The sequence below is a fragment of the Lepisma saccharinum genome, chromosome 28 (assembly GCF_977018435.1).
Source record: "Lepisma saccharinum chromosome 28, izLepSacc3.1, whole genome shotgun sequence".
In the NCBI taxonomy this organism is placed as follows: domain Eukaryota; kingdom Metazoa; phylum Arthropoda; class Insecta; order Zygentoma; family Lepismatidae; genus Lepisma; species Lepisma saccharinum.
The window spans coordinates 23,348,397-23,364,756 of record NC_139256.1 but is presented as its reverse complement, the minus strand read 5'-3'; the positions used below and the strand labels follow the sequence as shown (position 1 = coordinate 23,364,756).

Genomic DNA, 16,360 nt, shown 5'->3' with positions numbered 1-16,360 from the left:
CATACATTTTGCCCACTGACCTTATAGAAGCGGAACTAATACATTACTAACAGACTATACAAGTGTGCACCTGTATTGCTGTTTAATATGCCTCTTAAAGACCCATCAGGACAAAATATAAACTCATGCTTACACGTGCTAGACTCACATGTGCTACGTACTGTAAATAATGGTTAAAAGATGAAAGGGTTACGCGGAGAAAACGCCTTACGCTGCAACCTCAATAGACCGTGAAAATGGTCACTTTTACACGATTTCGAAAGTTTTGATTTATACGAGGACCAATTAACATGTAATTAAAAGTAGAGTTCAATATTAAGCATAAGTTTTAAGGTTCAAGTGCAATATAGCATGCGATCGTAGCTGGGAGCGTCATTTGCTTGCGTAAAGTGAGAGACACTCGTTGAAGGCTTTATCTTGGAGAAAGCGCTTGTCCAGAAAGTGATTCTATAAGAGACAGTGGAACTCCTTATAATAAGCATTTGGACCGTTGCTCGTCTTAGATGAAAGTGCAGTGAATGTGGTGTTGTGTTCTGTGTGTATCGAGCATTCAAGCATGAGGCTAGCTGTGAGTACAACTGTGTAAGAAAGTGTTGGTTTTTGAGGTTGTGTTTTCAGGCCACGTTATGTACGTACATATAGACTAATCGGGACTGGACCTACAGTAAAATCCAAATCACTATGTGCCTCCGCCGGGTATTGAACCCGGAAACCCTCGACTACGTGGCGAGGACGTTACCACTACGCTATCGGAGAGACCATGCTGGTGTTGAAAGAGCACCGAGACTAGTTCCAGAAGGTCCAGACCGCATTTTAGTCAACGTTTATTTCAGGTTTTGAAACGGTTCTGATTTCAAGCCATGTTTGGAAGTAACTAGTTACAAGTAACAGTTACTTTTTAAGCAATTCTAACTCAATCTAGCTACTTTTGAAAGCTGTTACTGTGAAAGAGTAACTTTTTTTTACAATAGAAGTAACTTTTTGACACTTAAATTGAAAATTGTGTAGCATGAGGAAAGGGGTAAATTTGACAAGTCTGTTTCCAACTGTGTCTACTCTGGATGCTAAGGTGAAAGCATCTTTGTGGAATCCCTAACGAAAAGAAGCTATGCTTTATTGAAATTCGTCATTCTAATTGCGTGCGAGGGTTTCAGAGCTTTGGGGTGCATTTCTTCTTTCATTTGGTAGTCGAGCTTGAAAAACGTTATTGTCGATGGAGTGGATCTTGTTAAGCTTGGAATGGAAGAGAAAAACGTGTAATTGGAATTGATTCCACCACATGCAAATCACCGTGGCCGGTATACTAGCTATTTTTCTAATCATTCAAGCAAAGCTGACTATTGTTGATTGTTTGTAATTTGTTCTCAAGAAAATTTCAAGCAGAAAGTAATGGTAGAAGTTATATACAGTTACTTTCCAAGAACGAGTAACAGTGTCTGAGTTACTTTAAAAAATGAGTGACTGCACCTGTGAGTTACCTTTAAAATGTAACTTTCTGAAGACAGATTACAAGAATTTATGTATGTTATTTTATAAACCAATGGAATTTAACGTTGACCAAAATGTGTTGACCTTCTGGTATCACTGTCTGTGTTCTTTTCACATCATTTTTTCTGTTGGTGTGGTTCTTTTCTTGTACACGGTTAAAGGTGTAACACCAAGTCTGGTGTTAAAAATATTAACTTGTAGTTAACGTTATTGTCTAGTTGGTCTTTTTCAAAGTAATATTTAGTGTTTTTGCACTATTGACTGCCAAAGAACGCCTACTATGTTAACATTGTGCGACATCAATTGTGGTGACTATATATGTCGCACGTTTTGTGGGAACTTAATAACATAACTTTTAGATGTTGCAGTTACTTGTGACGCAGTGACAAGTAACAGTACCTCTTTTGAGAAATTATAACGGTAAATAGCTACTTTTAAAAGTAAGTAGCTATATGAAACAGAGTTACTTCTTTACAATAGAAGTAACATTAAGAACAATTACTTTTACAGATACTTTACGACATTTATTTGTTAACTTGCAAAAATATAGCGTAGAGAAAGAACTAAATTTCACAACTCTACTTCCAACTATGTGTCTCCTCTGGATGTTAAGGTGAAAGGATTTTAATGGAATCCCCTAAGGCAATGAGGCTATAATCTGTAAGCTAGGCTTTGCTGCGAGCTAAATTGAGAACATCCAAGCTTTATTGCAATTCGTAGTTTCTAATTTTGGGTGGATAGGTGCATTCATCTTGAATGCGGTAGCCGAGTAAGAAAGAAGCCATTTTCGAAGGTGTGGGTCCTTTTGATTTGCGTTCGTTCGTGTTTTAAGTTCACTTTGTGCACAGTAAGGCTAATCCGGACTGGACCTGCAGTTTAAAGTGGGATAGGAACTACTGTGTGCCACCACCGGGTATCGAACCCGGGATCCCCTGATTACAAGGCAACGACGTTAACATTGCGCCATCGGATCGGTCCTTTTGAGCTTGAAATGGAATAGAAATGAACAGGTGTAAGTGGAATTCATACCACCGAATTTCCGGTATGATTTCTCGCATTGTAATCAAAATTTTAATGATTTTTTTTTTCATTTTCAGTGCATTATAAATTCAACATGAACACACACACTTTAGTGAGCTGCAAGTCAATTCATAATATTTTATGAAAAAAAGTCATGAATTTAAACGTTTCCTTAATACGTTAATTATGTGTTTATATTTCTTGCGTTTGCACAGAATATTCTCGTCAGTAATAAGTTGACACTGCATATGACAGGTCGATGACACAGCATATACTCCTTGAACATAGAATGGAAATGTAGTGGGTAATTTGTTCGGTGTGCTAACATGATAGGAGGCCAGCAGCACACCGGAAGTCACTAGGAGGTCATGAGGCACACAAGTTGTAATATAGTTTTTCTATATGACGCCACGTTTCGACGCTACGATACCTAAAAGAACTTAGCTTTATGCTGAATTATAAGCAACCACACAGTAAAAGCTCACAAATATCACGAACTGATTCACTTAATATTTAGTACAAGTAAAATATTTGATTTATATTGTATAAGTCTGGTAGATATCTCCTTAGGATGCATGAAGAAATCGCATAGTAAGGCGTTAATTTTTCCAATAACAAAGGCTCGAATATTAAGTCTCCGTCTCGTCTCGATTTGATAGAGGTCGTCTCGGTAAAGATGAAAATATAAAATTTAGTACACGGGTACACCTATACACAATAATTCTTTCAAAAAAATATGTAACAATGGCAGCACTGCCAGTTTCAGTGTAGAATTCATGGCACATTTGCACAAGAAAACACTACCACAAGCAATTTAACAATTATAGTAAATATTAATTCACATGAAATATTAATAGTATATTTGTACGAATTACTCATTGAAATTACAAAGACAAATTAACATAATTCTTGAGTTCTTCTTTGTATTCGATATCACAAATATAAATTGAGTACCATACAATAGATGGCGCACATACTTAATTTATTTTAACGGTAATACAAAAGTGTTACTTTACAACTACTGATTATATGTGTTAATGTAAATAAGTCGAAATAAAGTGCGTCTAATTGCTGTACCTTCATTAATCCAATTATTTTCTTGAAGTAAGTGTCTCTTTAATTCATCCATGCGCTACCAAATACTAATTTCATGAAATTAAAAATGACATTTGTACCGACTAAAAAATAATAGATTTACATCACATTAATAGTTTTAATAAATAAATCAATGTTTTCAGATTATCATTTTAAGCACTAAGATATAGCAAAGTCATTTTGCTGTTGCTAATAGCTGTCGTATGTATGAGGTAAATACGTGTTAGAATATAAATTGCGGTATTCAATACATGAACGTCGATGCTCCATCAAAAACTGTTCTGGTCTTGGCATTTTAGGGTTGCACCTAGAAGTAATTGTAAAGGAATTCTCTTGAACGGTGTCTCAGCAGAATTTCTAGAGCAAACGGTGGCGACAAATTCTACTATTATACGAGTTGGCGTACGTCCAGTATGTAGATTTTTGGAATAGAGCCACCATGTATTCCCATCATTTTGGTTTATATCTTACTTGTCATCACATGTACGAGAATGTTCATTCTTACATAAATTATTACCTATTAAGTTTTATTTTTTGTGAGACAACAATGATTATTGTAGGATCAATACGTGTTACACCTCGCAGGCTAATTTTCTTACCGTAAGTTGCCGATTTATCAATTGTGTCATTACTTTCTTTGCTTATGATTTATTACTTTTATTCTTTAGTAAACGCATTCGAGTCTAAGGTTCAAGCAATTATCTATAAACTTAGATACGTTTCAAGATTGTACATGAAGGTGTTGCCATTGGAGGGCGTTGGCTGCCTGCCTGCCCACCAGAATAGCTAACGCAAACGTATATTTGTAGAGGGATATTATTTCCGTAACATCTTTGGCTGTTATGCATTTGAAGCATCGGAACGAGTCACAACTCTCGAAGTAGCCAATTAACCAAGCGAGCCGCTGACGTCATCTCAACCCCAGAACCTATAGCTAAGCTCCTTGCTCAGGTTTTACACGCCCACTAGGCTCGCTAGACAGATTCGCGCAGTCCGCTGGAGATGTTTCGAAAGTAATTCGACTTTACAAAGTGAATAAGAGTATTAATAAAATATAACTGTACAAGGTCATTTAATGTCAATTCGACCAATGAAGAACTGAAATGTCACCCACCACTGTACTCCTGCAACGAAGAGTCAGGAGCGACAGCAAATCCTGAAAACTTTGACGTCCTGTAACTGTAAAAGTATAAGGCGCAGAGAAGAAAAAATGATACGATATCATACCTAGGTCAAAGCTAGAAGTATGCAAAATTTCGTTGAAATCCGTGTCGGTGGGTTACATGGCCTGGGTGAATTGACATGGAATGACCCTATAGCGAAAACAGTGAAGAGTTCTCGGAGGCTTTGTCGGAATTAGGAAAGGAAAAAGGTCAAACACGGACATCAAAATTGAAAATCACGGGAAGAATACTGCGGGAACCTTACGAGCTCTCCAAGAACCCACCCCAAATAAACTGATTCTTGGAAATCCATAGCTCTCCAAGATCTGTTGCTTAATGGGTATATCTGGATTTAAGATAACATTAGTTCAGTGCAATTACTTGATAGTACTCAACGCGCTGACCAAAGGCCACGCAATGAAAAAGTCATTTGAAAGTCCATGGATCTGAAAGAGTTCTTGCGACACAGAGTTTGTGTAGACTTTAGATTACTGAACGCATAAAATGTCTTCTGTGCAAATTCTTAGAACTATATCCATCTCGTTTCAGCTCTACTTCGTCCTTATTGCGCTAGCTGCAGCTACCACAGAGGAAGAACCGGCAGATGACCAAGGGGAGGAAGCGACATACGCCCTGCTGATAGACTCGTCTCTTCTCTCCAAGCTACAATACGCGAAGCTCGTGAAGTACAATGAAGAAGATGGCCTCAATGAGCTCATGGACGCACAAGAAGTCTTAGTTGGTGATGTCATTGGAGATGAAGAAAAGGATGCTGAAACAGAGGACAGTGCAGAAGGTGAAGAGGTGAACTCGGACAGCAGCCATAGCAACCTCACTGAGGAAACAAAAATGATGGAAGGGAACAATGCTGAACGTGAAAGAGCAGGACAGCTGTTGGAGATCAAAGAAGGGACACAGGAAGTATTAATGCCACATGCAGAACCCTTGATACAAGGACCACTTGACCGAGGTTTGATGAATTATGTGTCTCTAATTTCAGAGGATTCGATTCCAGGTAAAATTGGAGCCGCACATGATGGTAGACCCAATATATTCCTCATAGCAAGCTCAGACCAATCTAGCACTGAAACCAATGAAGTCAGCAGTGAAGAAGTCGAAAGCCTTGACGACAAAAACCCCCAACCATTCATTATTGTACAATCTGAGCAAGACACAGGCTCCAGAGACTCAAATGTAGAAGTAGTAGGAGAAGATAAGAAAGAAATATTTGGTGAAAGATTAGAACCGTCCAAAGCACAGGATCGGCAATTTACACAAACAGAAGAAAAGAAGGCAGAAGGACTAGCGTTGTTTGAGAAGAATACCAACGGTGAGATTGAGAAGAGCGGTGGATCTGAAGCAGCTGCATACACAGCAAACCCTTACTTGCCTGGAACGGTACACTTGGAACACCCATCCCCATTTCAACCCCCAGGTATAGAGACCGTCCATCCCGACACAAGAGGACAGAACAATGGGTATGAAAACTACTATGTGACAGGACAAGGTGATGGCCAACAATTACATCCCAACACCCAAACGCCAAACAATGGGCATGTTAACAGCTTCTTCGACGGATACGTGTATGGCACCAGCTTCAGAGACAACAATCAGCAACAGAATGAAGTGAAGGACACCATTAATGTGAACAGTGTACCTGCTGTATACTACAATGGTATACAAGCCCAAAATTCACAAGCCCCGCAAGGATACAGTGAAGGGACAGCATATACTGAGAACAACATTGGCTATAAAATAAATGAGGAAGTCAGGGAAACTGCTTATCCCCAAGAAAATCCTCAGCAATTCGTCACTGCAAATGCAAATGAAGACAGGTATCCGCCTACAAGAGATATAAATGTGTTTAACTTTGCCCGCATTCCTGGTGCAGTACCACAAGCAGAAGTCTTCTCAAACCAGCCGGAGTACTCAAAGTTTCCAATTCACACCCAAACCAATACAGAACAAGTAATCAATTACAAAAAGCCAGATCCCATAAGCAGCGCAAATCTTCAGCACTTTCACTCCTACTCTAGGCCTGTTGTAAGTCATGATGATCATTACCATAGCTACAGACACTCAGCCGCAGGCGTTAGGCATCATCCTACGGAGTACTATTACCAGTACAGTCCTCCACGGGTCAGCCACTACAACAGCAGAGAAAGCAATTACGTGAACCAGCCAAACGTCTTCGAGAACTCAGCTCCTGTCACGATACCAATTCTGAAGTACTTCCCGTACGATATACCCACTTCCGTTCCTACACAGAAGGCTAGTGCAGTGCCAGTATCGAGTACCAGTTCAGCACCGGCCATTCATATACCAGTTGGCAATTCCGCCAATGTCGCCTCGATACCTTCACAGCTACCGGTCCTTAGTTCGATCCCAGCGTCCTTGTCCAACAATATGCAGATTCCTCTTGAAACAAACGACGATCAGCAAGAATACTCTATCATACTGATCAAGAAAGTTCCCGTCAACAAGAAGAAAACTTCAAATGAAGTGCAAGACTTTGTACCGAGTGAGATTTTGAAGGCTATAATGAACTTTGTGAACAAAGAAAAGAGTGTACAAAAGAGGTTCCCTCTGGTAGTAATGCATAAGGGCGAAGATGGCTCAATAAGATTCGAAGAGAAGAAGAAGGCCCGAACCTACCACGGTCTTCACGGAGGATTCAGGTACAACGTCCTACGTCAATTGGAAGACTCACTGGCCGAAGAAGGACAAGAAAAGATCATAGCTCTGCCGCCGGAATTCAAAGCGCGATCAAAGAATGGTTACAATGCAGGCAAGAAAACAAAGAAATACAAGTCGCAGAACGGGTACAAGTACAGCGTCGGCTATGGATACAAAACCAAGAACGCTCGTCAAGGGACTAATGGACTGAGAAACCCAAGGCACAACTTATTCCTAGTCCACAAACGCGTCAGACCACTACAAGAAAGGGACTAGTAACACTTCGCTATGTGAAGTGTTTGACTATAAAAAATGCGGAGTGTCAAACTGGAAGGGAGTTGATTTGAGGTAAGTTAGCCAATTCTTTTCTCTGTTCTAATTGAAATTCCTTAATCTTCGAACAACTTTCTTGCAAGAGCACAAAATAGAATCTTCAGGTCCTATCAGAGCGGTAAATTCCAAACTATATTTTATTTTTAGTACTTAGGAACTTTACGAAACAATGTGTTATTCTTGCTGTGGAAGTCAAGATGGAATGTACCAAAATCAGTCACAGATAATCAATTAACGTAACTAGATGGCGCATATGAAGATGCTTGGTTTTGTGAAAACTTGTACTATTTTCTTTCCAACAATTTACAAAATTGACTTCTCATAATAGGATAATATAATATTTTAATCTTGCACAGCTTTAATTGAAACCCAGTACAGGGTTTCTCTGTCAAATTTATGATGCTTCAAGCAAATGTCTCACGGAAGTTCATGAATGCAATTGAAACAAATATCTAGTAGAAGCATGTAAGCCACTTAATTTTGATGATATATCGTGCTTGTTTGTTGATTTTATACTTATTTCATACTTGAAAAAACTAAAATAAAATTTTGTACGGCTTAATAAGGACCTACCTTACAGGAGAACACTCGTCGAAAGCTCTCTGTCAGGCATAAATAGATTGTTTATTAAATTAAAAGGATATTTGTTTTTTAGATTTAGAAAAGACTAGGATCCCTGATTTTCAGAAACCTCATGAATTCATATGAGCAATATTGCTCGTTTTAGATCAGGCACATCCAAGAACACCCATCCCCAGGACAGGATTCAAACCCAAGACCCCTGGCGTCGTAGCGTGATGTGATTATCATAGCGCCACGCAGACCGACAAATTGTTACAGCATTTTGCAACATATTAAAAATTCACTCACCTATAGAAAATTTAACTGTTCTTCAGGGAACCAATATTAAAATAAATTAACATATCCAAAGGAAAGGTAGGAGTAGTGGAGTCCCGCACATTCACAATATCGGCTATTTGTGGAGGTGGTGTGATCAGTACCGCACTCCGACCGCCTGTACCTTTCAACGATGCTCCCCAGATATAAATATATCATCTATTATACCTTAATTAATATGACTGAAGACAGCGTACGCTACGTAATGTAGGCATATTTTTATTTGCGTTTGTTTTACCTTCCCTGAAGGTCAAGGGGTGGTGTGTGATGGACTGCATAAGTCACATGTTCACGCTTTTAATTTTCTCCTTACTTATCATTAGTTCATAATTTATTTAGAACATAACGTGGCGGCGATAACGTAAATGTCTCCTTTTAAGAACGAAACATGTGGCAACAAAGCTCATATTAAGATGTTGTTCTAACTCGGCTGCGTATTGGACACAGCCGCCTCATCCATGGCCACTTGCTGCAAGGGCTGGATCTTCCAATGTGTCGTGTCTGTAACGAAATTTTAAGTGTTCCGCATATTCTTCTTGAATGTGACGACTTTGCTTTCTTCAGGTATGATCTTCCCAACGGTTTATCATCCCTGCCGGGAGATGGCGACACTGTATTAGCAAGTGCTTTTGGTTTTTGGGAATAGATGGTCTCTTCCATTATCTGTGAGGAAGTTTTTAGTGTTTTGTTACCTTTTGTGTTTGTCCTGACGCTTTACAATCTTGCACTTTTAACTTTATCCAAAGGGCTTTTTATATCCCCTTTTTTCAACTCCTAGGTAAGAAGTTTTTGATAAGGGACTATTTATTCGGGTGCAAAATGGTCATATGTGCCGAAGTGCACAAACATTTCAATTAATTCATTCATTGAACTGTAGAAGCTCGTGTGCATTCTGCCGCCCCCCGTGGCTGAGTGGTTAGCACATCGCGCTACGACGCCAGGAGTGACGGTTCGAATCCTGGCCAGGGCATGGATGTTTGTGAGTGTCCATTCATCATATCATCACTCATCCCCATCTTCACAAATTAACCAAAAGTGACACAAAAGAGAAGTAAAATAAACAAATGATTGATTCAATCAATCAATCATGTACATTCATTTATTTTATTTATTTATTTTCAATAATGAACTCAACAGGCTGGCGCCCAGTTAGAGAGTTCAGAGATACAGGTTTTTGTACATGCTTCAGTGACTGTTATTTGATATTGTTTTCATTACACAGTTTTTAAATTGTATATATGGCATAGAGAACAAATCAATATTTTTGTTACGCTTTTCCAAGGCATTGTGGAGAATACTCATTCTCCAGATAGGGGATTTCTTGACAATGTTTGTTCGCGCTCTATTCACAAAAAAGTTTTGATGATTGGGTCGCGTCTTATTGTTAGGAACGCGTAATTTAAATTGTGAGATCCAAAGAGGAGAGCGAAGTTTTCCATTATATATTTTCCAGAGCAGCAGCAGGTCGCGCACTGTCCTTCGATCGTCAAGCCTGTGAATTCGGAGCTCCTCTATTAGATTACTGTACGAATCAAATTTGGGATAAGTACCTTCAAGTTTATACTTCATATAACGTAACATCTTTGATTGTACTCGCTCTATTTTGGTAGTCTGTACTATACTGTCAGTGTTCCATACAACAGACCCGAATTCAAGTTTTGAACGCACTAATGAGTAATATAATACCTTAAGTGTTTGGGTGTCTCGAAAGTCTCTGCCCATTCTAATAATGAACCCGATAAATTTGTAAGCGTTGCCTATTACTTTGTTAATATGGTGAGTGAAAGTTAATTAGAGTCAAAATATATTCCTAGGTCCTTTGCTGTTTCAGATTTTTTTAGATTGGTATTATTAAGTTTATATTGAAAATTTAAGATCGTTTTTTGTTTAGAGTAAGTAACAGAATAGCATTTTGCTGCATTAAGAGAAAGACCGTTGCACAAGCACCACGCACTCAACCTATTTATGTCTTGTTGTAGACAGACACAGTCTTCAATATTTTTTATTCTTTGAAAGAATTTCAGGTCGTCTGCAAATAACAGTTTTCTAGAATTAATCAAATGCTCTGGTAAATCGTTGATTAATAGAAGAAAGAGAAGAGGTCCTATGTTCGACCCTTGAGGTACTCCGGAACGTACTAGAAATTCGCTGGATGTGTGGCCTTTATACGAAATATATTGTTTTCTATTCATTAAATATGACGCCATAAGTTTCCTGAGGGGAAGGGAAAAGTTGAAAGTGCCCAATTTACTTAGTAGTACATCATGATTTACAGTGTCAAAAGCTTTGGAAAAATCAGTGTATATTACATCCACCTGCCCCCCATCATCTAGCACCGTGCTTATATAATGCAGTTTCTCGCCAAGGTTTGTTTCTATTGAGCAGTTGGGCAGACAGTTCTACTGTGAAAATTCAAGCACAATTGAAAACCACATACTTCCAACAACGTTCCTCTTTCCATTTTTTGCTATCTGCACTAATAATGGAGTCGTCCTGTGGTATCCTACTTTTGAACCAATTTACTTAATATCTATATTATTATTAATCTGGAATTTAAACAAATAACTCGATTTAATACTGTGTGTCTCAAAAGTACCCAGTAAGTCATAAATAACACACACACACTTAGATAATCTTAAATGATTCTGTAGTTGAAACTCTCCACACATGACATATTGGAAATTACAACAAAACCTCTGAAAATACTTCATACCTTTATCCTTGTTTTAGAAGTAACACAACGTCGCACAGAAAGGAAAGTTTCATTCCGAAGAAATCATACTATCAATTACCATGGTAGAATATATTAATAATATTTCCTAATTTTCTACTTTTGTAAGGTTGCGACATCTATTGATAGGTTTGGCATTCACACTGGTATGTGTACATGATGGTTCTCTATATTCAATTACAATCTGTATGGTTTTGATTGCTTTGGAATAAGGGAAATGTTAGTAGGTTTTCACTTTTAGCACGAGACTCACATAAAACAATAAATAACCTTTCTACTTTAAGATAAACGACCGCCCCAATTAATGATTTTCTTTCTGTTACAGACTGAATTGTGGAATGAATATTCGTCGTGACCGCTACATCGTTCATCACCGATGCATGTAAAAAGACTCATAAAATCTTAGCATTAAAACAGTTAATGCTAAGTATTGAAATGCACTTTCTAGTCATGGAACTCATATGTCACGTTTTTGTTAGCATCTGTGTTCATTATGTATTTATTGAGATATTTATTGTACGTTAGTTACATTCATTGTTAATAAAAATGTTTTTGTTGAAACATTGTCGCTTCAATTAATGAAAACGTCCTAGTAAGTTAAGTATTAGTCGAAACTGAGCTTTCAGATTAATTGTTAAGACAATATTATTGACATCAATAGTACTGTATTGGTATTGGCCTAGATAAAAAAAAAATATTTTGTTCAATGGAAAACAACACGTTTATGTCATCATCTTTTTTAACATAAAGAGGTAGAGATATCACATCGGTCCCTAACAGTAGAGCCAAAGATAACACCACCGCACAAAATGGCAGGCCAAATATGCAATATCAAACGACTCAGGTTGAGTTCGGATTCTGAACGGTAACGCTATCCGTTCAATGCGGGAATGGGAATAAAATACCTAGAAATATATCACCTTGCGTTTTACGTGACATCTGTCGGCACTAAAGGAAAACACAGAAAATAGCATTGTACTTGATACACCTGATACCTGTAAACATCAATAATAATTCGTACGAACAGTAAAATATGAATATATTGGAATCAAAATATTTAAATAACAAACACCCCGACTCATTCTTTCATTCTCTCACTCATTCATTCACGTGGGATTAAATATATTCATAAAAATATTCCCACCGTAAAATCGTGTTGATTAACGTTAGATAAAATAAGAAAAAAGAAAACATTACGTGATATACAATTACGAAATTCAATAGCATATGTTTACGTTAGTACTTAGATTTAGTACTATTTATGGAACAAAGTCATGAACATTTACAACATTATAATTCTAAAAATACAATAATAGAGTACGCATTATTATTAAGATATAATATAAAAAGGATAATGATAAGTTGCAGCATCTATCGGTTAATTATGAGAGAAAATTACATTTATAAACATTCATGAGATTATTTTCGAAATTCACAAAATCTACTACAAATATGTAGTCGATAGCAGTAGTTTGATGTTTTATGTCCAATTTAGGCACACATAGGGTAACCGGAACTGGACCTACAGTTTAAAGTCTGGTCCGAACCAATGTCCAATGTGCTTCCACCGTGAATCGAACCCGAAACCCCTTAATTAAAAGTAGACGACTATCGGATAATATAATATGGCTCAATGATTATTTTTTTTTGTTTAAGTTAGTATATTAAATACGCAAAGTGCAATAGTAGCTATAATTCTTGAAGAATTTAATAAATTAGAGCCAAAATACCATGACAACACCATTAAGCCTTGTTTCCATGTAACTAAAAATCCAATTTGCTGGCCAAGGCAGAATTTATATTATTTTAAAATCATAAAGTAAACTTTACGTTTCAACCTTCTATCAAGGTCTTCTTCAGACTCTGTACCAAATACAAATGAAATTAGGTACAAAACAGGATCATATATATACACAAAAGGAGAAGGAAGAAGAATAAAGAAAGAAATAATGAATATGGAAAAAGAGCGTGAGATAAGGAGTCCAACCACGTTCCAGATGAAAGGAAATGTTTATCTAAATCGCCTCTCAGGTGAAACAACAGTTGATAGGAGAAGGCCACCTGCTGGAACACCTGGAAAGGAATGTTCCAGATAAACAACTTTCTAATTATCTTGTGTCTGGAGGGAAGTGATTTTTGTGTATATATATCTTCCTGTTTTGTAACTTGTTTCGTATTTAGCACAGAGTCTAAAGAAGACCTTGCTAGAAGGTTGAAACGTAACGTTTAGTTTATGTTTTAAAATTTAAAAAATTCTGCCTTCGTCAGCATATTGGATTTTTGGTCAAAATACCATTTTGAAATAATAACAGCAAAGAGTTTCTATTGCTCTGACTATTCGTATTCAGCATGCCCAAATGAAAGATTCTCGTTCAGCGTACCTCGCCAATCATGAAATTGTCTTCGGGTCATTCCATACGAAATCACCCAGAGCAGGTTGTTCCATAGTCATGCATTTGCTAACATCTTCTTTTACTGATAGATACTTGGTCCAACTAATATGTAATATTAGACTTGTCCAACAAATATGTAGAAAGTTACAATTTGTTTGAAAACTCGAAGATTTTCAGAAATTGGGTGGCCAAACGAACGCACCATATGACACAAAATTTGTCATATCTCTGAAACTATGTGAAGTATTGTGATGAATTGGGTATTGTCTTAACAGAAAATAACTGTGTTACCACTCTTACCTGCTCAGAAAGCAGAAAATCTTCAAAGAAAGTATATTGAGGCTCAAGTTTTGAAAAGAAAAGAAAGACAAGTATTTTCGAAGAGCTTTAACTGAATAGAAAACCGGTAGGAGAGCTCAAATACTTTGTATGTATGTTTGCTCTAAAAGCAATTATAGCTTTGATGTGACATTACTTCCCTACTAAAGAAAATCCTAATCTTTGATTTTTCTTCAAAATTTAATATCAGTTTTGGCCTTACATTACAGCCATTTGCATTTGAAATTGTGAAAAAAAGGCACATGACATAAAATATAGCTCGAAATGTACTGAAAATAATGTTTTTTAACACAGCTTCTTATAATTTTTCTTAGCTCAGTTATCATAATTTTCGCAACTGTCTGGGAAGTCCAAATATGCCGGAAGTCATGAAACAAAAAATCGTCATTATTCTTAAACGATGTCAAGTTTTAGAAACATAATGCCTGCTTGGAACTACACTTGCTTTCTCAGAACAACAAAAAATATGATTTTTTTTAAAAAAAATGGTCAAGCAACCTGTGCTGGACCATTCGGTATATGGACTGACCCATATGCATTCTGTACAAAAACTCTGGTCTTAGTACAATTTCTGTGAACCAAAAGTGGATGAACATCATAGTAAGGCTTCTCCCACTTGTTCAACATTTTTCATAATAAGGTAAGTCTTCCTAAGTTCGCCACCTTAAGCAAATTTTGTTTTAAAAATCCAGAAGAAATATTTTTTCAAAATGTAAAAAATACTTTTGCAATGATAATGTTCAATAGAACAACATATAAATTTGTGAGAAAATAAACGGGCCCCTTTCTCGAACAATGATCAAGAGAAGTTAGGACGCACGTGTTCTATACTTCGCCACTTGTATACAAACGGTAAACTGAATTAATATTTTGATAACTGTAGAGGGTGGATGCAATTTATTTTCATACTAAACAAAGGTAATATTAATTATACAATATTCATGCATGAAATCAGTACAGACTGTAACAAGCACAATTTTAGTCCATGACAATTTCACTTCACACGGAGAATGAAGTATCAATTTGAACACTCTGGACAAATGAAAACACATTTATCATTTTTCGTTAATCCCACACATTCTTCGTGAATGTAACGATGACTTAAACTGCAGCATGTCATATGTAGGATACGATCTTCTTTGCAAAGGAAACAATACCAGCTGTCTGCAGATTTGCCTGCTCCAGGATTCTTTTTTGGAGAGGACGGGTTGTGTTTTGGGAGTTGTTGTGGTTGTTGGGTAACCAACAGCGTTGGAAAAGGAAGGACCGGGATCTGATGGACTGCAGAACAAACTTTTCTGAATTTGGACAGCGCGGCTGTTAATTGGTGGACGGTTCCTCTATTTTTGGGAGTCAATCTTACATGTTGTACACCCTTTAAGTTTTGGTGGCCCTCATCTTTGAAAATCTGTATGCAAAACTAACGAATTCTAAGTCTTGCTCTATTTAAAAAACAAGTTTCATTGTCATAACATCAGTTCTTAAGTTCGCCATGACGCACGATACAGTGGCGAACTTAAGAACACGTGCAGCTTTTATTAAACACGTCAGAAACTACGACTAACAATTATATATTACACTATATAAATGCAATAGTTATTCTGTTGCATTAAACGGATACTTACAGAGCAAATGTTATATTAGCACTAGCCAGCAACCACTACCAACAGAATGTGGCGACCACCTCCAAGCAAGCACGCGCTAACGGAAATCAACCTTCAGTGTTTAACGTAGTTTCCAAGGCACCATGCACCTGGCATGAAGTAGCTTCTGATATATTTCGGCTAAACATAGAATCTGTGGGGTGGCGAACTTTGGGACAGTGGCGAACTTTGGGACAGTGGCGAACTTATGGCTACCTACCTTATTATGTGTACTCATATTAGTGGTAATTTGTGAGTCTTTTAGGGCCATTTGTAAAAAATATAGCTACAAGTATATGGCAGTGGAAAATTAGTTCATATACCCTATACTGAAACATGTGATATTTTTACTATGAAAATATTACCTTCCTGATTTTTTAATATTATGTTTAACATATATGGATTATGCTGTGTAACAATTTTAATTGTGGTAAAACCTCGAATTCCATATCAAACAATTACCTGAAGTGGAGTGTCTTTTTCATCACAACAAATTACTTTCTTTGAAGATTTCTCCACTTTCAGGATAGGTAAGAGTGGTAATATAGGCATTTTCTGTTACGACTGTCCTTCACCTCTCCA

The 16,360-nt window shown here is 37.2% G+C and overlaps 1 protein-coding gene across 1 annotated transcript; it reads left to right on the top strand.

Annotated features, from left to right (window-relative positions):
* Nucleotides 1-492: 492 nt before the first annotated feature.
* On the top strand, nt 493-11,884 carry LOC145980683 (uncharacterized). The gene is made up of 3 exons (XM_083113740.1): nt 493-568; nt 5,316-7,790; nt 11,729-11,884. The coding sequence occupies exons 1-2, from the start codon at nt 557-559 to the stop codon at nt 7,716-7,718; spliced, it is 2,415 nt and encodes an 804-aa protein (XP_082969866.1). The 5' UTR covers nt 493-556; the 3' UTR covers nt 7,719-7,790; nt 11,729-11,884.
* The last annotated feature ends 4,476 nt before the right edge of the window (nt 11,885-16,360 follow it).